The sequence below is a fragment of the Heteronotia binoei genome, chromosome 1, assembly GCF_032191835.1.
Source record: "Heteronotia binoei isolate CCM8104 ecotype False Entrance Well chromosome 1, APGP_CSIRO_Hbin_v1, whole genome shotgun sequence".
In the NCBI taxonomy this organism is placed as follows: Eukaryota; Metazoa; Chordata; class Lepidosauria; order Squamata; family Gekkonidae; genus Heteronotia; species Heteronotia binoei.
The window spans coordinates 174,615,343-174,638,544 of record NC_083223.1 but is presented as its reverse complement, the minus strand read 5'-3'; the positions used below and the strand labels follow the sequence as shown (position 1 = coordinate 174,638,544).

The 23,202-nt window shown below is 43.6% G+C and overlaps 1 protein-coding gene across 1 annotated transcript in view; it reads right to left on the bottom strand.

The window, feature by feature from the left end:
• The window catches only part of TTC27 (tetratricopeptide repeat domain 27), a 169,336-nt gene that overhangs the window by 21,070 nt on the left and 125,064 nt on the right, over positions 1-23,202 (bottom strand). The window contains exons 16-17 of the mRNA XM_060244359.1: positions 20,755-20,920; positions 13,396-13,593 (exon numbers count right to left, since the gene is read on the bottom strand). Coding sequence (XP_060100342.1) covers positions 13,396-13,593; positions 20,755-20,920 — 364 coding nt within the window. The remainder of the gene's footprint in view (positions 1-13,395; positions 13,594-20,754; positions 20,921-23,202) is intronic.

Sequence of the window (23,202 nt, the reverse complement as noted above, 5' to 3'; positions counted from 1 at the left end):
ACAAATACCTACCCCAAATTCACAGGATCTTCATTGCTGTCTGATAGCCATCTAGCCTCTGTTTAAAAACTTCCAAGGAAGGAGAGCCCACCACCTCCCGAGGAAGCCTGTTCCACTGAGGAATTGCTTTAACAGTCAGAGGAATCGCTCTAACATTGATCTCTTAACATTTTCAGGTTTGAATACAAATCTGCCAATGGATCCAGGTGTGCAGCGGTGTTGGTCTAAAGTGTTGAACCTATTTTGAGTCCAGTGGTATCTTCATACCTTGTATAAACCAGGAGCAGTGCTTATAGAGCAATACCTGTTGGACAATGCTAACATCTACACACCACAACTGTAGCCCAGGACTTCCTTTGTGACTTCTCTGTGGACAACAGCATGTTGAGTGTGCTTCTGGGGCATATTTGTGGTTCTGGAAGTAATCTTTACATGGAGCAGGATGTTTGATGATGTGCTTTGTCAGTTCAGATGGCAGGTGTTAGATATGGGAGTGGGATTTTTCAAGGAATCTGAAAGGATTCTTGCTGCCTATCTATGTAGCATCCTGAGCAGGGACTGAGAAGAACCAGCTGATGAACTAAAGTTCGTTATGAATTCTGGCCAGTTTGTGGTTCACAAACTGATCCTCACAAACTGAAAAACTGTCATGAACTTTGAACAATTCTGATACCATTCGTGGCAATTTGTGATGAGCAGAAAACAAGGGTTTCCACAGGGAGCAGAAAGCAGGGTTTAAATGGCTCAGAATGTAAATGGCTCAGAGTCATTTAAACCAAACAGCTGAGTAGCATGGATTGCTTGGGTTGCTTGGAATACAGTGCAAAAAGCTGCAGGTAGCAGAAAGAAAGGGTCTAAACTTTAAATGGCTCACAAACAGATACAATGCAGTTCAGTTCACAAACTGGTTCAACCACAAACCGAACTGCAAAAATGCAGTTAGTTCCCAACCTTAATCCAGAGAGCTGATGTTGCAAGGCCCTTGCCTCTTTTTTAATACAGTGCAATATCAAATTGGTGAATAAAAAACCCCTGCACACCATGCCATGATGTGGTGTGTACATTTCAACTAACTCCAGCTGGTTATGCAGTCCTCCACCAACTCAATACAGGAGGCTGGGGAGGAGAGGTTGCTATTAATTTCTATGATATTATTTCTATTATTTTCAACTTCTAACTCTGTACAAACTATAGTTGGTATTGACTGTATGCTCCTTACATGGAGGACTAAAGATAGATTATGCATTCTGCTTGTTTACTGGCTGCCTAGTTCCCTAGTGGGCACGCTTCTATGAGCTGGCAGAGGTGCTCTTGGATGTGGTGCTGGGAACATTGAGATTTACTGTTTGGGTGATTTCAACATTCATGCTGAATGTTGACCCAGGATTTCATAGCCTCCTTGGCTGCCTTGGGCCTCTCTAAAATCATGACAGGCTTTCTTTCAATTGGCTGAGGACTCCTCCCTTTCCTCCTCTGGGAAGGAAACACCCAGTGACAGGGGGAAAAATTGTGTCCTGTCGCAGTAGGCCAGATACAGAGAGGGAGGGGGAGGGAAAATGAGAGACAGAGAGAGACTGAAGTCAACGTTATCAGAAAGAGAGTGTTGTTCTGAAAGGTATCACTAAAGGCCTCTTTGGAACTCATTGGGGCCAGTCCTGATTAGGGCTACCAGTTCCAGGTTGGTGAGAAATCCCTGGAGATTCTGTGGTAGATTTTGCGGAGGGCATAGGAGTTAGGGCTTCAAAGCAGGGTCTGCCAGACCTAGGCTCTCGCTATAGAAGTTGACTTGGCCATTTCAGACTAGTAACACACTTCCAGCCTCACCTACCTCACAAGGTTGTGGTGCAGATCAATGTGGGGAGAGCAGATTGATGTAAGCTTCTATATTCCTCCCCCCATGGCGAAAGATTGTCCTTTTCCTATGTAAAGGCTACAGGGAGAGGGGGAGCGATGGAAAGCTGAAGTCAGAGGGGCAGATGAAGGGAAGGAGACTGTCGGTGTAAGTCTGCTGTGAAGCTTGCTTAGATTGGGAGCATCTAGAATGACAGGTCTGATCACATGACTGATATAATCTATGCAATCAGGACAAGGCAAATCTGGATACTCACAGTGAGTTGCAATGAGTCAGCAGTATGACCTGATTGGCTGACGGGACTATATCTACGGCTGAGTGCTCAGTGTGCTTATCGCTTGTTTTGGCTGGAGGACTTCTGAAGCACTTTGACTCTCAGGACTGTTTTTGTAAATATTTCACCTCTGTATATATTTCTGCATAATACACCATTTGCACTAAAGAAACTGGTGTGTGGCTCTTCTTACTGGTGTTCCTGTCGACTTCATGTTGTGGTCGAGTACTCTGCACATGCTTCAGCCGACAGAGACAGGGTTGCTAACTCCAAGTTAGGAAATTCCTGGAGTTTTAAGGGGTTGATCCTGGACAAGGTGGGGTTTGAGGAGGGGTGGGACCTCAGACAGGTAAAATGACATATATTTCACTCTCCAAACCAGCCATTTCCTCATGGAGAACCACTGCTGCCAATCTCAGGTGAGGGCTGGAGATCACTCAAAATTACAACTGCTCTCCAGTTGGCAGAGATCAGCTCCCCTTGAGGTGGGGAGGGAGTGACTGCCTTCACTTGGGTTGGTGCAAAGACAGCAAGGGTGGAGGGCACTCACCCAGAGCCTCTTTCTAGAGCCTGTATTTTTTTTCACAATGGGCCTTTATCTCTAGTGACTATCATAAATCAGTTACTAACTCTGGGCATCTTCCCTCAGCCATTCAAAAAAACCACTCTTACACAAAAATGATGTGGTCAATTATTGCCCAATCTCTAGTCTGTCTTTACTTGGCAAAATGTTTGAGAGGACAGTAAAAGACCAGGTCTTCTTGGATAACTATTGTGTTCTTGATATTTTCAATCAGTTTTCGGATTAGGCTATGGGACAGAAACAAATCTGGTTGTTTAGTTGATGACTCCATCTGAATGTACACAATGGCCACTCTTCTTTGTTGCTCCTGTTGGATCTACCTGCAGCTTTTGATACAGGAGATCATGTCATCCTGTTTAAGCATTTGGATGCAGAAACAGGTATTAGGGGATGTTCTTTGGACTAGCTTAAATAGTTACTCATGTATTGGGCCTCAAAGTGTTGCAATTGGAAACCAGCTCTCTTCAACATGTGAGCTGTGTTATGGGGTCCCACAGGGCACAATTTTATCCCCCATGTTATTAAACTTTATATAAAGGCTTTAAGGAGAAATCATTCATAGCTTTAGAATTAGATGTAATCAATACACAGATGACACCAAGTTCTATATCTTTCTATCCAAATCTCTGGTGATGCAGTAGAGGTCTCCAGCTACTGCATGACTGCTGTGGTAAAATATGGGGTCAACTGATCAAACTGAAATTGAACTAAGAAAAAATGGAAGTGATGGTGGTTGGGAAGGCAGAAACCTTAAAGGACACTGTGCTTCCTACTTTCAGTAGAGTTCATCTGACCCTTGCTATCTCGTTTAAGAGTCCAGGGTTTACTGGGTCCAACACTGCTTCTGAAGAAGCAAGTTAATGCAGCTCTCCAAAGTGTTTTCTTCCAACTCAGTCTAGCCTGCAAGATAGCCCTCCAGCTTGACATAGCCAGTGCGGCCACCTGGATCCATAGTATGGTAATACTGTGACTAGACTACTGTAATGCACTCTATTGTTGTGTCCCCTCAAATTTAAATTAGAGGCTCTAGCTGTGTGAACCACCACAGTTTAGTTAGTATAGGATCTAGATGGAATATGCATATTATTCTAATTCTGCTGTCACTCCATTGGATGCCCATTAGTTATGAGGCTCAATTCAAAGTATTGGCTAACACAAACAAAGCCCTTCATACCTGCAGAATCTCCCTCTCTTGCTATGTTCCACTATGATACCTTCACTCATCTGAGCTAAGACTTCTGCAGGAGTCATCCTACAAATAGGAAAAATCAGCAACTGCCCATACCTGTGCATTCTCAGCTGTGGCCCCAACCTTATGGAATGGCTTGTCTGATGAGGTTAGGAAGACTACCACTATCATAGCTTTTTCAAACGTACACAAAACAATTATTCAGGAGAGCTTTTCCATATAAGTAACGAGGCTATACTGTAATGACACTGTAAAGAAAGATGCTCTAGTAAAGGGACTGCAGACTGTCTGTTACTGACTTAAGAGATGCCAGTCCCCAGGTGATTTTGTGGGCTTCTGCCCACCACTGGAGGAACCCCTGCTTCCAACAACAACTACAGGCAGCTGCCCCTCTCCCTTTCCTCTGCAAGACTTAAAGAGCCCTTCAGTAGATAGGAAAGCACATGGCCTGCCAATCAGCTTGAGGGCCCTTTAAATCTTGCAGGAGGGGAGGGTGAGGGGCAGCTGTTGGCCGCATGCCTGAACTCCAAGTGGCAAATTCACTGCCTGGAGTTAAGGTGTGCACCCACCCGCTTCCTGCAAAAAAGCATTTAAAGGGTTCCTTTAAATGCTTTTTGCAAGAAGCAAGAGGGCTGCACACCTGTACTCCAAGTGGCAAATGGGGGGTGGGGAGTATACAGAAGAGATGCCATCAAATTGGGACCAGTGCCCTGAATACTTGAACTGAAGGAGTGCAGAAAAGCATGGCCTCCACTTCTTGCAAAAAGCATTTAAAAGAACCCCTTAAACCAGGGGTGTCAAACATGTGGCCCGGACGCCAAATCAGGCCCTTGGAGGGCTCCTATCAGGCCCCCAAGCAACTGGCTATCATCTGCTTCCTTCTCCCTCTCTCTTGCTTCCTTCTGCATCATAGCTTGCCTTGCAAGGCTTGCTCAATCACACAGGAGCTACAGAGCAAAATCTCTACTTTCTCCATTGGCTGAGGCTCTTCCCTTGCAGAAGAAGGGGGGGGAGGCAGAGCTTACTTTGCAAGGCTCTCTCAATCACACAGCAGAGCTACTGAGCCAAGCCTCTCTTCCTTCTATTGGCTGAGGCTCCTTCCCCTCCTGGAAGGAAAGAGTCAGAGCTTCCTTTGCCAAGTTGCCTGGATCCCATGGGAGAAATACAAAGAAAGCACCTTTAAGACCCATAAGTATTAATGTTTTAAGCATGTTTTAATTTTTTCTTTTAAAAAAATCTTCAATTTTATTTGTCTGTGTCCTTTTAACGTTTATATCTCTGCTACCTAATCTTAAATAGGAACATACATGACCCAGCTTGACATTGCCTGGCCTGACAAGGTCTCAAGTATGTCAGATCCAGCCCTCATAACAAATGAGTTCGACACTCCTGCTTTAAACGTTTTTTGCAAGAAGTGGTGTGTGTCTGCATGCATGCAAATTCACTGCTTGGAGTTCAGGCATGTGGGGAACTAGTTCCCAGTGTGATGATGTCACTTCAGATGTCACACATCACTTCAGCTGATGACATCACCCCGCCCTCTTCAGAAACATCCCCCAAGGTCCTCACTGGCAATGAGGAAGGACCTGGCAAACCTAGTTATTGTACATATGCTCCTACTATGTAATTTCTGCACCAGTTAATGTATTATATTTAAATGCTTGTACTTTGTTTTAGTTCTGTTTCAGTTCAAACTGTACTTCACTGTTTATTCAATATGCCATCCCATAGAGCATATTGATTTACACTTTCTCAGTGAGAAAGACAGGCTATAATAATGTAAACAAATAACAAAATAAATGCGTTTTATAATGTGAAATTAGTATTAAATAAATAACAGAAAGGTATGACAGAAATATACTGAATTTCTAGATTTAAGACTGGATTCAGAAATGCTTATATTACCAACTTTCTAAAGATATAAGATTCTTGGAAACAGGCTGGAAAATAGAAAATATTCCTTTGTCTCTCTTGGATTATAAGCAGCTAATGGACCAAGGACTGGAGTGGTGAGAATTCACAGCTGCCTCCACCGACAGGGCATATAAAACGCCTCCTCTGGAGGTAGATGTGAAATTCTCAAAAGAATGCAAAGACAGTATATAAAGATTTGAAAAGTCAGAATCAACCAATCTTTATTGCATTAGCAACAAAATGCCATAGCAACTGACAACCAGACAATAAAATTAAAAAAAAACCATTCAATACAACAACAGAATTATATAAATGATAAAATTTAGGCTGAATTAAAGTGGTTTCCTTTTTTAGACTTTGTGAACACTAATCCATGTAAAAAAAGTAAGATGCCAAAAAAATACCTGAATTTTATTTTATATTAAGAAGCATGTAGTAAATCTGAGGGAGGGTGCGTAGTTTTTTTTGTTTTGTTTTGTTTTGTTTTCCTTTTTTATTATTTATGTTTATACTGCTTAATATGTTATTATTAGTATTTATTTCCTGTACCTTAGTTATGTATTTATATGTTGTACGGTTTTTATTCTATAAAAATAAAAAATATAAGTTTAAAAAAAAATTTAGGCTGAATTATCAATAAAATTTATCCAATGACATTCTAAGAAAACAATTCACAGTAGTAAAAAGGAGAGTAGCTAATATATCTCTTTACTCATTTTTTAAAAATCTATAATGGCAGCCATAAACTTTGCCACTTGGAAACTAATATATTTATCTCTATTTGACAATAGGAATACTAATTTTTCTTGGTCCGACCTTCCAAGAAGGTGAGATAAAATGGTACACAAAAACCTATTTCGTTCTGTCTCATGTTTTACACAATAAAATATGACATGAGAGAGGTCTTCAATAGACATTTGATCCCAGGGTCAAACTCTTTTCTCATAAAGTATCCACTTAAAATGACCTTCATTAGCCAATAATGGTAAAATATCAAAATGAGCCTAGTAATTAGATTAGCAAAATATGGAGAAGATACCAGAGGTGAGGGTGATAACTGTCTGGATCCCATGGGAGGGTGATAAATCACACAAATTTTCAGTTTGCCTAAGAGTCCCATATCAGCTTGAATACACTGATCCAACAATCTTTGCTTAACAAGACATTTGACATTGTAAAAACCAATGGATCTCAGATAATCAACCGAGAAGCCAAGCTTGGCCACTATTCTCAAAACAAAACTGCACCAAGACCGGCGTTCAGGCTGGGGGCCGTCTTTGCCCCCTCGGGAGGAGGGAGCAACAGAACGCTTGGCCCGGTACATCCGGGTCTGTTTCTGGGCGTGGCGTCGGGGCTATATAAGCCCCGCCCCCGCCCAGAGCCTCATTGTTCTTGTTTGGCTCTCTGAGGGAGAGCCACGTGTAAGAGCGGCACGTTCAGGTGGGTCGGCTGGGCCTCGGAGTGGCGAGGGACGGTTCCTGTCAGCCTTGTGGGAGAGTTGGCTGAGTGGCGCTGGCGGTGGCTGCAGCGCGAGCGGCTGGGGCTAGCGCAATCGACGGCTTCGCTTCCTCTTTGTGTTGCGGTTTGGTGCAGTGCGGTGGCCAGAAAGGGGCTGGTAGCGCGGGCGGCGGCCATTTTGGGAGGTGATCGTTTTTCTAAGGCGGCAAAGGGAGGCAGGACGTGCGCAGCGGCTGCTGGGCACGGCCCGCGGCACGCGCGGTGGCCATTTAAGGGATCGTCCTTAGGGCGGCAAAGGGAAGCAGGGCGTGCTCTGCACACAGCGCGTGCAGTGGCCATTTTGTTACAGCACGGCGAGGCGCATTCAGAGGCCGTTGAGCACGGCCAGCGGCGCACGCGGTGGCCATTTTATATTGCTCTCAATAATTTACGACGTCAAAAAGGGACAGTAACAGATTTAAAGGATGGGGAAGTGAATGCATATAGGGGCTTGAGTGAGGCTGGGCAGTACGAATTTTCCACAAAGTTTGGGTGGAGAGAGTGAGGTGTGGGGATTGGGTTCTCAGCCTGGTAGCCCCCTGTTCTTTGAACACCCCCCCCCTCAGTTTATTGTGCCGGCTGGCATACAAGGGACCATTTAGGGCCTGGCCTTGCATCATTCCGCCTCCACCCCTCCTTCCCGGTTTGACGGTCGGGGTGGCTCATATTAACATATTTTAGTAGCTGGTCAGGTTACTGTAAGGGTTATCAGGGTCACCATGGTGTGTGTGGCTGAGATTAAGGACAACATTATGGCGCCTAAGAAGGGACAGGGAGGATCCAAGGGCAAGCAGCCTGCCCGCCATTTGGCTTTGGGGTGAACAACTTGCCAACCATTCTGTGCTCTTCTGGTGCGATAACATGGCAGTAGTACATGTTATCAACTCCTTGACCTCTAAGTCGGTGTTAGTGATGAACCTGGTTAGGTCATTCATACTGCGTTGCCTCCGGTTGAATGTTCCTGGCAAGGCATGTACCTGGAGTCTGCAATGGGGTGGCGGATGCTCTATCTCGCCAACAGATGGAGCGTTTTCGACAGCTCGCCCCAGAAGCGGACCCGTGGCCGGCGCGGATGCCCCTGGACCTCTGGCAACTTGGGAAGCTGAAGCCGGTAGGGCCATTCAACTGGCTTTAGCACCTAGTACCAGAAGGGCTTATGATAGAGCGGCTTCTCAATTCCGGGAGTTTAGGAGAGCCGCTGCGCTGAAGGATTGCTGGCCGATTCCTACGGCTCATATTATGCAATTCAGCGTGTTTCAGAAGGAGAGAGGTTTGGGATTGAAGACTATTAGGGACCAACTGGCGGCGTTGGCCTTTATTAGTAAAGCCCGTGGGTTTGCTGAGAATACGGCCGACTTTAGGGTTAGGAAAATGTTGGAGGGCTGGGCCAGGGAGCGCGGTCCTCGGATAGATGACCGGCAACCCATCTCCCCTTCCGTTCTGAAGGGGCTGTTTGGGAGCTGGCCGGCCATTCGTTCTTCCCCGTTTGAGGCCGCTTTGCTCCACGCGGCCTCGTTGGTGGCCTTTTTCGGCGCACTACGTATTAGCGAATTGGTAGTGCAGTCTAAAACTGACACTTCGGGGAGGGTGCTCCAGGCCAGGGACGTCAAAATAGAACAGGGGCAGATTGTTTTGACACTCCGGAGGTCCAAGACTGACCAACGGCAGAGGGGGTCCATCATCACGATTGGAGAGTGTGCTGTACAGGAGTTATGTCCGGTCAGGGCTGACAAAATGTATGCTCAGCTTAGGGGCATAGAGGAGGGCCCCTTCTTTGGGCATGATGAAGGATCCCCCCTCACCAAGTATCAGTTCTGGGCCGTGACAAGCCGAGCCCTGGCTGTGCTGGGTTTGAAGGGCGTCAAGTTTGTTCCATTCCGTATTGGAGCAGCCTCCACAGCTGCTTCAATGGGTTACATGCCATCCACCATCCAGCGTATTGTTTGCTGGCGGTCAGCGGCCTTTAAGACCTATGTGCGCCCGTTGGTTGCCTGAGGGGTCGATGGTTAAGCGTGGGTTGCATTGCCCTTTGCAAATTACCTGTTTTTGACAATTTTCTGTTTTTTCAGGTGCTGGGGCTCGTGGTGAGAGGCGGCGTATTCTCATCTGCGGACACAGCATGGTGTTCTGGGCGGCCCATCAGGCACGGCGGTCTCCAGTGGGCACCCAGCTGGGCCTCAGTGCTTGGGCAGCTGTGGAGTGGCTGGGTCGTTGGGGGCTGCGTTGGCCTGGGATCATGCTCTTGTTGTTCAGGGAAAGGAGGGCACCTCCTCCACACATTTTGGTCACTCACTTGGGAGGGAACGACTTGGGGTTGCTGCGAGGGAAGGCTCTCTCGCAGCAGGCGCTGGCTGATCTCTGAGAAATTAAGCGGAGATGGCCGGGGGTGATCCTGGTGTGGTCAGCAATTCTGCCACGCAGGGTGTGGAGGTTTGCCCTTTCACCTGGAGGGATTGAGCGCGCTAGGCGCAAGGTTAATAGGGCTCTGCAAAAAGCCATGGAGGATGGATTGGGGATTTTTCTCCCTCATTCTGCCATACAGGTCGAGGATTCGGACCTGTATCGGCCGGATGGGGTCCATCTTTCTGAGTTGGGCAACCGGGCCTTTTTGGAAGAGATTCGGCAGGGTTTGCGGTCAGCTCTGGGCCGTCCGTTGGGGCGCTAATGCCTAAGCAGAGGCTTGGCATTGGTGGTGGCTGGAGGATGTTTTGGCCACAGTGTTTGCAGGAGAGCACCTATGGCCTAGCACCATTGGTGCGGATGGTCTGTATGAACCGCAGATGGGCTACACGGCTCAGTGCGGGGAATGCAGATCACGGAGAGCCTCACCTGGGCGGATCTTTCCATGGGGGATTGATGCTAGCCCAGGTGGAGAATAGCTGGGGGCCTGGCCGCTCAGTTACAACCCGAATACGGTGGGCTTGTGCTGGGGGCAGGGTGGCTCGCCCTCTGGACAAGGCGGGGTCAGGGGGTGACCCCAGGGCTTGTCCCGTTAAGGTCCCATCCCTGCCAGTTTACAGGTTGATTAATTATTCAATAAAGCGGCCCGTTTTTTTATACCCAACACTTTGTGTCTGTCTCTTCTTTCCGACTGGGGGGGCAAAGATAATTATATTCTAGTCATTACAGAAGGTGTTGAAGGTGGGACAGCAAGAAACCTGTGTATAAATTTATTTTGGGAAATTTCTAAAGTATGAAGATTTCCAGAAGCCCATACTGGCGTTCCATACAGAAGCTGGAGTAATAACTGCATTTTGTAGATTTCTACAGTTGGACATATCAAGCATCCACCTCTTCTCCTATAAAATCGAAATAGCCCCACAGCAGCTTTTTCGAGATTACGCTTAGCGTAGTCAATATGAGAGGCCCAAGAGGCTGATTGATGGAACAGCACACCTAAATATTGAAAAAAGGGAACCTGTTCTAGTGGTTTTTCATCCACTTATAGTAATGGGATATAATATTGAGTGCCAACTCAATAAAAATTCTGGGCTAGGTGTACATGGCAAACAAAAAGGCAGAGTATTTAATAAAATCTTTTATCTTGCCTTTCCCCTCCCTTCCTGACTTCTTATCTACCGCCCTCATCTTTTTCACACGTCTGTTTAGCTGTTATAATCTTACTTGCTCTATTCCCTTTTCATCTGCAGCATTCCCTTGAGTTTTTTCCTCTGGAATATTTACAAGTCTCTCATTTTTTCTTGCATCATCAGTCTTCTGCTCGTTCTCTGCCTTCATGCTTGAATCTAGTGTCTCCATATGTTTCTTTTTCTAGTGGGGGATACCATATAACTGACTTCCCCTGATACCTGCAGTGCAACATTTATCTATCAGCAGGTGATGTTGTAGAGCAGACTGACCTTGCAAAATGGCTTAGTTGGCGATCTCCCATTGTGGTTTAACAGTGATGCTGCACTAGATGGTAATAGTTTGATAACTGAAAACATTCTTTTCTACTAAAGACTGTTGCTATAGTTCAAGAATTTAAATATTCAGTTCTAAAAGAACGCTTTGGATTTATAAAGAAAAACTGACAGTTTAAATCATTTTCTGTAAGTCAAATGACTTAGAAGAAACATTTATAGTTTCAAAATTTCTATTTTATTCAGGCTTAAAAAGTGAACATGGGTGTAGTTAATTTCTCTTGAGTTGTGTCCTAAGATTTGCTGAAGTGAATTAAGTCATTGTGTCATTAACTAAAATTTTATGTACAGCAATTTCTTAATTATTATCTCAGAATAAACTATTACTAAAATGTTACCTGTATGTACAACACTGACTCATGGTGTAGTCTCACGCAGATAAGCCCAGGCCTGGTGCTAGGGGTTCTTGCGTCCCTAGGCCAAGGTCGTTTCTGCTGCCCCCTGTGGTGTCCTCGCACGCACAGCCCAATGACATCACGAGAAGTGATGTCATCAGACTGCACATGCTCTGCACAAGCGGCCTGGCCCTCCCCTGCTTCAAAGGGAGTCGGCTGGCTCCTTTTGAAGCAGGGGCAGACCGGCGCGGTGATACGGATGGCAGCAGGAGCGGGGAGCCGGGTGGGGAGGAGACAGATGGCAGCAGGAGACTGCAGCGGCTGTGGTGAGGCGGGCGTGGCAAGACGGAATGCAATGAAAGCAGGGAGGCGGGCGGGAGACAGATGGCAATGGGCGCAGGAAGGTGGGTGGGGCAAGACAGACAGGGCGAGGTGGACAGCAGCGGGCGCGGGAGAGCGGGTGGCAGCAGGGGAGACAGACGTCAGCGAGCATGGGGAGATGGGCGAGTGGGGAGAGGGGGGTGCTTCATGACGCCTCTAGGCCAAGTGGCACCCAAGGTGGCCACCTACTTGGCCTACTCCGACACACTGGCCCTGGGTAAGCCTTAGGCATGTGCTCTCCAACTCCCTATCCCTCCTACCCTAACATGTTCTGATTCCCTCAGGAACTTTTTAGTTCATGGCAAACCAGTGCTTTTTATATTTCTGTTTCATCTAGGCAAACTTTGGTTTATGTAAATCAGATGACCAAACTGTGGTTTCTCATTCTGGTTAACAGGCATACCAGCCTGGAACCAGGAAACACAGGGGAGAACCAAGCATGCAAGGGAGTGCTTCCATCCAAGACTCATTCATGTTAGCAATGGATTGGGATTATATCAACATAAAGAATCTCAGAACCCTTGAGGGGGGCACATTTTCCTCTTCTAATGCCTCATAACTTGGAAATTCTCCTTCAGACACATCTCCTCCCTTTGTTGATACCCTATACCCCTTTTGTCTGTGGTGCTCCCTTCTTTCTAGAGGCTTTTAACTAAACTAGATTTATTGATTGAGCTATCAAAAACAGAACTGCTTATAGAAAGAACTGGTTTTATTTATACAACTTTTCCCCCCCCTGTGGGATGAAGGCCAAAACGAATAAAAGTAAGCATCACTAAATCTCTAGAACTAAATCCAGGTATATTATTTATTTATTTTATTTATATCCCACCCTCCCTACCGGAGGCAGGCTCAGGGCGACTCACAAATTGGGGTCAAAGAATGACTGAACAAGATAAAACATCGATAAAACATAGGAACATAAAACAATTATAAAACAACATATCAGTAGGTGCTAATGCATTATGAAACAGTTAATTTCGATGGTAGCAGTGTAACTGAAAGATCAGTATTAGGTGTTCCAAAGCGACCCCAGATCACCATAGCGTGGTAGGAAGTCCAGAATGGTGTTCAATTTCTGGTTTATGGTTTATAGGCCTAATCCGTTGCTGTAGAAGTTGCCATTATGGGAAAAGCAAGGTGGAAGAGTGCTGTTTTACAGGCCCTGCGGAACTGTGGGAGCTCTCGCAGGGCCCTAACATCCTCCGGCAACTCATTCCACCAGCTAGGTGCAGCAGCGGAAAAGGCCCTGGCTCTAATTGACTGAAGCCTAACTTCCCTGACACTGGGGACTATCGACAGGTTTCGAGACCTGGACCGAAGTGCTCGCTGGGGCATATACAGGGAAAGGCGGTCCCTAAGGTATGTAGGACCCTGGCCATATAGGGCTATAGGTACAGCTCCATTCTCCACTATTTAAAAGGTCTCTCCCACCAATAAGAATTACCTTTTCAGCATCTTCATAGTTATCACTCTGCCCATTGTCATAGAGTCTTGCATATAATCTCCAGATTTCTCCATTGCTTGTCACTCTGGAAGTCACTCTGCCAAAGAGTGCCTGCAGCTTTGCCTTTAATCCTGTTGTTGTCTCTCCATTTCGATCAGCCACTCCATCCATTACTACCTTCACCAGTATCTTAAGCACCTTAGAGAAAAGACAGTTTTTGGATACATTAATAAAGAAATGTAACACACTCAGACATACAAACAAGTCACTACATTTTAAAGGGCAAATGCCACACATTTGAAGTACCATTTTTCTAAAACATTAACTGTAAATAATTCATATTCAAAGTCTTAAGGATCTGTAGATTGCTGTTTAGATCAGTAGATTGCTGTTTGTTTTATTTAAAAGAGTTTTTTAATTATTAAAGCATTTATAACCTGTGTTTACCGCTGGTAGCATTATTGTAATTATGAATATCTAACAATTAATTTCTCTAAAACAAAGCTATTTGTTTTTGCTTAAAAAGTTCACTAACCACAGATGGCAGATTGACAGGGATTTATTTATATTTTATTTTATCAAATTTATATCCCGCCCTCTCCTAATGGGCTCAGAGTGGCTAACAACAGAACCGCCCTGAGCCCATAGGGGAGGGCAGGATATAAATATGATAGATGATAGATAGATAGATAGATAGATAGATAGATAGATAGATAGATAGATAGATAGATAGATAGATAGATAGATAGATAGATAAATAAATAAATGCCTATCGCATATGCATAGGTTAAAGTGTTCAATTACCAAGGTGTTGCCTTTTAAGCATCTGGTTCATTGGGCTGGTCAATCTGCTCAGGTAACAGAATCTGCCCAAATTTGCTTTAGCAATATTAAGATTTTCCCACACTCACCAGGGTTCCAATACCCCTACAAACTGAAAGTTTTCAAGGCAAGGTTGTGCCCCAGCTTACATATGGATCACAAGTTTACCACTGCCAGGAGGGATGTTCCATCAAGCATTTGGGTCCACATCATGTAAGTCTTTAAGAACAGAAGAACGTAAGAGAAGCCATGTTGGATCAGGCCAATGGCCCATCCAGTCCAACACTCTGTGTCACACAGTGGCCCATTTATACTCACTCTGCTTCCTATTAATTAGCCAGTTTTTGATCCACAAGAGGACCTGTCCTTTTACTCCATGACTCTCGAGCTTGCTAAGGAGCCTTTGATGAGGAACTTTATCAAAAGCTTTCTGGAAGTCAAGGTAAACCATATCTATCGGGTCTCCTTTGTCCACATGTTTGTTCATCCCCTCAAAGAATTCTAGCAGGTTAGTGAGGCAAGATCTTCCCTTACAGAACTCATGCTGAGACTTCCTCAATAACTCGTGTTAATCAATGTGCCTACTCATTCTGTCCTTGATAATGGTTTCTACCAACTTTCCCGGTATTGAAGTCAGACTGACTGGCCTGTAGTTTCCCGGATCTCCTCTGGAACCCTTTTTAAAGATGGGGGTGACATTTGCTACCTTACGGTCCTCAGGAACGGAGGCAGATTTCAATGAAAGATTACATATTTTTGTCAGAAGATCCACAAGTTCAACTTTGAGTTCTTTCAGAACTCTTGGATGTATGCCATCCGGACCTGGTGACTTATTAGTTTTTAATTTGTCTATCAGTTCTAGGACCTCCTCTCTTGTCACCTCAATCTGACTCAGGTCTTTCAACACCCCTTCCAATATAAGTGGTTCTGGAGCAGGCAAACACTTCTCATCTTCCACAGTTAAGATGGAGGCAAAAAATGCATTCAGCTTCTTAGCTATTTTCCTATCCTCCTTCAGTAATCCTTTTACCCCTTGGTCATCCAAGGGCCCCACTGCCTCCCTGGCTGGTTTCCTGCTTCTAATATATTTGAAGAAATTTTTATTGTTGGTTTTATGTTTTTGCAACATGCTCCTTATAGTCCCTTTTTGCCTGCCTGATCACAGTCTTGCATTTGATTTGCCACAGCCTGTGTTCCCTTTTATTAATCTCACTTGGACCAGCTTTCCACCGCTTAAAGGAGTCCTTCTTACCTTTTACAGCTTCCATTACTTTGTTTGTTAACCATGCAGGCCTTCTCTTATACCTGTTTCTGCCTTTCCTAACTTGTGGTATATATTTTATCTGAGCTTCTAGGATTTTAGTTTTAAATAGCCTCCAAGCTTCCCCAAGGGTTTTGACTTTATTTACCTTTCCTTTCAGTTTCCTATTCACATGCCTCCTCATCTCAGAGAATTTACCCCTTTTAAAGTTAAACGTGGTTGTGCTGGTCTTTTGGGGCAACTCTCTATTTATACAAATGGTGAAATCAATAACATTATGGTCACTGCTCCCAAGCGGTGCGAGCACTTTTACATCTCTCACCAAGTCTTGGGCATTACTTAGGACCAAATCCAGGATCGCCCCACCCCTGGTAGGTTCAGAGACCATCTGCTTCATAGCACAGTCATTGAGAGCATCTAGAAACTCAGTCTCTTTCTCTCAACCAGAACACATATTGACCCAATCAATCTGCGGGTAGTTAAAATCACCTATGATGACACAGTTTTTACATCTAGCCACTATTTTTAAGCCTTCCATCATATTATAGTCGTCCTCTATCTTTTAATTTGGTGGACGATAAACTCCCATAGTTAAATTTCCTCCTGGGCCCTCTATTTCAACCCAAAGCATTTCTAGAAAGGAATCTAATTCTCTGAACTCAGTCTTACTGGACCGTATGCCCTCTCTGACATACAGAGCCACCCCACCTCCAACCCCTCCCTCCCTATCCTTCTGATATAACATATCCAGGAATCACCATGTCCCACTGATTCTCCTCATTCCACCAAGTTTCTGAAATTCCCACAATGTCTATGTTTTCTCCCAACACTAAACATTCCAACAAACATCTATAATTTCCCAGGCAAGTTAGGCCCGCAACCTTTCTTCTGCCGCCTCAAGACTCTGGCAGGCAGTCCATTCTCTGATCTATTATCCGGTAGAAAAGTAACAGCTAACCCTTCATCTCTTTGAGATGAGTCCTCTCGAACCTGAGACATTTCATCTCCTGTCGGCTTTCCCCCAAGATTTAGTTTAAAAACTGCTCTGCCACCTTTTTGATTTTAAGCGCCAGCAGACTGGTTCCATCTGGGGACAACTAGAGACCGTCTTTTTTGTACAGCTTCCACTTGTTCCAGAAAGCATCCCAGTGCCTAACAAACTTAAACCTTTCCTCCTTACACCATCGTCTCATCCACACATTGAGACTTCTAATTTGTGCCTGTCTCTCCAGCCCTGCACGTGGAACAGGTAGCACTTCTGAGAAGGCTACCTTGGAGGTCCTGGACTTAAGTCTCCCACCTAGCAGCCTAAATTTTTCCTCCAGGACCTCACGACTGCATTTCCCCACATCATTGGTGCCAACATGCATTACGACCACTGGCTCCTCCCCAGCACTGTCTATCAGCCTATCTACTACACACGTAATGTCCGCTACCTTCGCACCAGGCAGGCAAGTCACCATATGGTCAGTACGTGGTTTTGCCACCCAGCTGTCTACTTGCCTAAGGATCGAATCACCAACTAAAAGTAAAAGTGATAAAAAAAAGTAAAAGTAAAAGTCTTTAAAAGTAATAAGAACCAACATCTAGAATTCACCCCAGAATCAGTCAACCAGTGAAGCTATTTTAAGTATGGCATTATATGAGCCCAGTGGTCCACCAGAAAAAAAGTAAGCTACTACTTTAAACATATGTAATCTACACATTTCCAATTCAAGCCCATTCAGGGTCCACACTGCCAGTAGTCTGATATACAAGCTATCAACTTGTGCAAGGTCAAAACCCTCCTACCATGAAAAGAATGCTGTTGCTAAATCAGTTGCAATTGGAAAAATATACTCCTGCTTACTTCTACTGATATTCAGGTGCAGTTCTGGATCCAGAAGCACTCCCAAACTAAAAAGTTGTTTCTCCATGGGGAGATCAAACCTGTCCAGAACAAACTGAATACCTAATTCCTGACCAATAAGTACCATTGTCCTTTCTGGATTTTATCAGCTTCATTTTATTCAAAGCTACCTAGTTCACCACTGTTTTTAAAAACTGAATCAGAACATTAACTGTTCTTCTAGACTCAGATGGAGAGGACCAGCAGAACTAAGTATCTGCATACTAATGATACCAAAAGGATAACCTCTCACTCCAAAACTCTGAATAACATCTCTCAGAGGCTTAATACAGACATAAAGTCATATTGGCTGTAAGACGGACTCCATAGTACAAACACCATGAGGTACAGAAGCTGTGATCTGTCTTTCAGGAAGCATGCACCTCAAAGAGGCATCCCAAACCCATCTTGACAAGGTTGTCCAGAAATGTACCATTTACAATTGTATCAAATACCATGGAGAGATCCAGGAAAATGAATAGAAATTCACTTGTCCTGTCAGAATCATAGAGCTGCAAGGAACCTCCAGGGTCATCAAGTCCAATACTCTGCACAATACAGGAAATTCACAAATACCTCACCCCGTACCCACAGGTACCCCTGCTCCATAAGAACAGCCATGTTGGATCAGGCCAATGGCTCATCTAGTCCAACACTCTGTGTCACACAATGGCCAACAAAAAAAAAGTGCCATAAGGAGGTCCACAAGTGGGGCTAGAAACCCTCCCATTGTGCCTCCCCTCAAGCACCAAAAATACAAAAGAGCATCACTGCCCCAGACAGAGAGTTCCAACAATACGCTGTGGCTAATAGCCACAGAGGGACCTCTGTTCCATATGCTTATCCAATCCTCTCTTGAAGCTGTCTATGCTTATAGTTGCCGCCACCTCCTGTGGCAGTGAATTCCATGTGTTAATCACCCTTTGGGTGAAGAAGAACTTCCTTTTATCAGTTCTAACCCGACTGCTCAGCAATTTCATTGAATGTTCACGAGTTCTTGTATTGTGAGAAAGGGTGAAAAGTACTTCTTTCTCTACCTTCTCTATCCCATACATAATCTTGTAAACCTCTATCATGTCACCCCGCAGTCAATGTTTCTCCAAGCTAAAGAGCCTCAAGCGTTTTAACCTTTCTTCATAGGGAAAGTGTTCCAAACCTTTAATCATCCTAGTTGCCCTTTTCTGGACTTTTTCCAATGCTATAATATCCTTTTTGAGGTGGGTGACCAGAATTGTACACAGTATTCCAAATGAGGCTGCACCATCAGTTTATACAGGGGCATTATGACACTGGATAATTTGTTTTCAATTCCCTTCCTAATAATTCCCAGCATGGCATTGGCATTTTTTAAATTGCAATCGTACACTGTCTGAACATTTATAGTATTTATAATTAGGATTTCTGGCCCCAATGTGCATTACTTTACACTTGGCCACATTGAATCTCATCTGCCACATTGACACCCACTCGCCCAGCCTTGACTGATCCCTTTGGAGTGCCTCACAATCCTCTCTGGTTCTCACCACCCTGAACAATTTAGTGTTATCTGCAAACTTAGCCACTTCACTGCTTACTCCCAACTCCAAATCATTAATGAACAAGTTAAAAAGCATGGGACCCAGTACTGAGCCCTGTGGCACCCCACTGCTTACCATCCTCCATTGAGAAAATTGCCCATTTATACTCACTCTCTGTTTCCTATTAATTAGCCAGTTTTTGATCCACAAGAGGAAAAGCATATTTTGATTCAGACAAGGTCATTAAGGAACTACATCATTTATTCTGTAAAGCCCTAATATCCTACAGGTCAACAGTTTTAATACTGTACTGAACAAAACATACTAACATACAAATTTGAAAATGTGGATGTGGTACCAGAAGCAAAATATGTCCATTACTAAAGTCATTAACTGAGAAACAGACAATTTCAAACATTTTTAAATGTATATACAGTAGCCAGTCCACTAAGTATGTACTTCATGTTGATAACTGCAAAAAGTAATCTAATTACTCTATTTTTGTTCCTTCCCACCCTATTTTGTAATGCCTATCAATTTACTAAAAGCAAAAATCTATACTTTCAAACATCTTAGCTGCTATTAATCTAGTTCCAAAGCTCCTTTGAATAAAATTCAGCCTGTCAAAACATGTTCACAAGCTGCTTTGATGCTCACAACAAAGCTGAGAGAATTCAGGCAGGCAAAATGGTTTTAGAGATCAGCTCTCACATGATAAGCCAAGAATCTATAGGGGCACCATGCTGTAAATGCCTTCCTATGTTAAAGCTTAAAAACAAGGAAACTGTGTCTCACGACCACATTAATTCTGCTTCCTCCTCAGCTTTGAAATACCTTGCATAAAAACATGCCAACACTGAAATTCAAAAGCAAGCACATTTTGTTTTTGCCCTTCCATTACAAAAGTTTCCAGACATGAGCCTTGTAGCATAGGTGGAGCCTGAAGCTTGCCAACAATCACAACTGATCTTCTTCAGACTACAGAGATGAGTCCTAGAGGGAATGGCAGCTATGGAGGCTAAACTCTGTGATATCACATCCCTGCTGAGCTCATTTCCTTCCCCAAACACTTATCATTTCCAGGCTCTGTCCCCAAATTTTCAGGAATGTTTCACACCAGAGTTGGCAGCCTACATATCAAGCATAATATATGGAATTTGTACATTGCAGAGGAAAGAACTGTTTTAAATCAAATGAATTTCTGAAAGCAAGAAAGGAAAACTAGGATAATAAAAGTTGTATCTAGTCAGATGATATTTCTCTATATAAGATGAGTGTACTCATACTGCCAGGCTTGAAACACACTGTAAGACAGCTCATGGGAAGCATCTGGTCCCACTATGAAATCCGCCCCCCTCCCCCCCCAAAAAACAAAAAAACAAAAACCCTGGTCTATCTCTGGTGAGCTAGCCAACAAAGAATACAGGAGAAGGTGTGGAAGACTGAACGATTTTGGTTGTTTCTTTATCCAACCATTATAACACAAGATAGAAATTGTTCAAGCATGCTCTTCTACTTTCATGTTTTCCTCTATTATCAACATGTAAAGGAGAGGATGAAAGGGAGGTGTTCCACATCTTCTGAAACTGGTTAATATACAAAGGCAAGGTGTATCCACCTTCAGGTTCACCCCCCCCCCCCTTTACTGCATGTACTTTCCAAAAATACCATGGCTATGAAGTAACTGAATTTACAGGTTTTCCTATGCCTGCTTGAAACTTTTTTTTTAATAGTGGAAACACATTCCTGGAGCCTTCGCTGTAAAACAGAGGACAGCCTATTTAATGAAGTATGACTCAAACAGGATTTTCATAAACCACATATGAAATTTATAAACTGGACACCTGAATGTAAATGAAAACATATCCCACCTGGATATCTTTGTACTTTTCTTGTAAATCCATAAGCCTGTGATAAGCTTTAATAGCTTCTGAAAACTCTCCAATATCTGTACTGGTAAGAATATAATTTTCCCAAATCTGCCAGTGCTCATAATTACATTTGAGCGCTTCCTGAAGGGTCCGGAATGCTTTGATCCTAGTTAATAAAACAAAAAAAGCATTTTACTTTGTCATCAAAGAATTTCTGTTTGTGTGCTGAGATTCTTCAAAATTAAATACAGTCAGAAACATGACATATATAGTAGTCATTCTACTAAATTCACAAAAATATTGACAATCCCTTCTGAACAATAGCCCATTTCACACTGTAAGCTTTATTTGTGCTCACCATACAAATATATTGATGAACACCCTTTCCAACACAGCCACAGCAATATGGGAGTTGTTTCTGTAACCCTGTGATATGTGTGCAGAAAAGTGACTCTCAAGCCAGTATGGCTACATGCTGATGTTTCATGATATATAAATTCTTGATATATCTTCTGGTGTATCATAAGAAGTTGCAGGGTAGAGAAAGGTGATGCATCAGGGCCATGGTATTGGACAAGGGATTCCCTTATGAAAAAAGGGTTCCCCAAGGCTGTTCTTCACCCCAGGTACCTCATACGATACCTGTCTTTAGAGTAAAAAGGATTTTGATCAGAAAATAGGCTAGAGAAAGACTTAAATTCCCAGCACTGTGGCCCTGGTACATATTGTTCTTCCCACCCCAGCAACTGCTTTTTAGAGGCAGCCAGAAAATTCCTAAATTTCTTTCCAAGGTGCAGTAAATCTGGTGTACTTTAATGGTGCAGTCCAATTTTATTCATTTTGATAACTGGCTGTAAAGTTTCTCCAAGACTCTTTTTACATAAGCTTTGGAAGTTGCTAAGAAGGACATTTGTTCAAAAAAGTATTCTTGAACAAAGAAGCTTGTATCTTTTTATATCTATTTTATACTCCTTGTAGTCTGTGTAGCAACTGCATCTTTCAGTCCCTACATTCCATAAATATGTCTAAGTGTCTCTTGAACTTATTTATGGCTTTTGGTTCAATGCATTTTCTTTGCAATTTGTTTCCTGTGTCCACAACTGTGCGAACTCCCTGTTGGTTTTCTCATTTTCAGCTTGTTTACAGAGAGCAGATAAATGGCTCTCAGCTATATAAGGAAAAACAAAGCTAAAACCATGAGTTTTAAAAAAGAAAACGTTGATTTCACCCCCTTGTTTTTTAAAATTGTGTTCTTCTGTCAAATGATTAATGGGACAGTCCAAGGAACTCAAAATTATCCTAGCTTATTTACAATACTGAATGTCAGGGGGAAACTGTGTTATCAAACAATGTGTCCATACCAGACATCGCTACATACACTAAACAAGCATACTGAGCTAAAAAAAAAAATCAGTTGCCTTTACAAGATTTATTAATGGCTCATTCTAGAAAGAAGAGAAAGAACAGCCTATTATGAACACTGACATCTATCTACTTCATGAAGTTAATAATAAGTTGCCTGTTTCTCCCTGGATATCCCTGAAGTACAATACAAAGATACTTTTAAGTATATCATGTTTAAATTAAATGCCTTCAAATTAATTTTCCATTTTCAATGATGCTATTAACATATGAACGTAAGAGAAGCCATGTTGGATCAGGCCAATGGCACATCCAGTCCAACACTCTGTATCACACAGTGGCCAAAATATAAACACACACACACAGTGGCTAATAGCCACTGAGGGACCACTGCTCCATATTTTTATCCAATCCCCTCTTGAAGCTGGCTATGCTTGTAGCCGCCACGGCCTCCTGTGGGAGTGAATTCCAGTTAATCACCCTTTGGGTGAAGAAATACTTTCTTTTATCCGTTCTAACCTGACTGCTCAGCAATTTCATTGAATGCCCACGAGTTCTTGTATTGTGAGAAAGGGAGAAAAGGACTTCTTTCTCTGCTTTCTCCATCCCATGCATTATCTTGTAAACCTCTATCATGTCACTCCACAGTCGGCATTTCTCCCAGCTAAAGAACCCCAAGCGTTTTAACCTTTCTTCATAGGGAGTGTTCCAAACCTTTAATCATTCGAGTTGCCCCTTTCTGCACTTTTTCCAATGCTATAATATCCTTTTTGAGGTGCGGTGACCAGAATTGCACACAGTACTCCAAATGAGACCGCACCATTGATTTATACAGGGGCATTATGATACTGGCTGATTTGTTTTCAATTCCCTTCCTAATAATTCCCAGCATGGCGTTGGCCTTTTTTATTGCAATCGCACACTGTCTTGACATTTTCAGTGAGTTATCTACCATGACCCCAAGATCTCTCTCTTGGTCAGTCTCTGCCAGTTCACACCCCATCAACTTGTATTTGTAGCTGGGATTCATGGCCCCAATGTGCATTACTTTGCGCTTGGCCACATTGAACCTCATCTGCCACATTG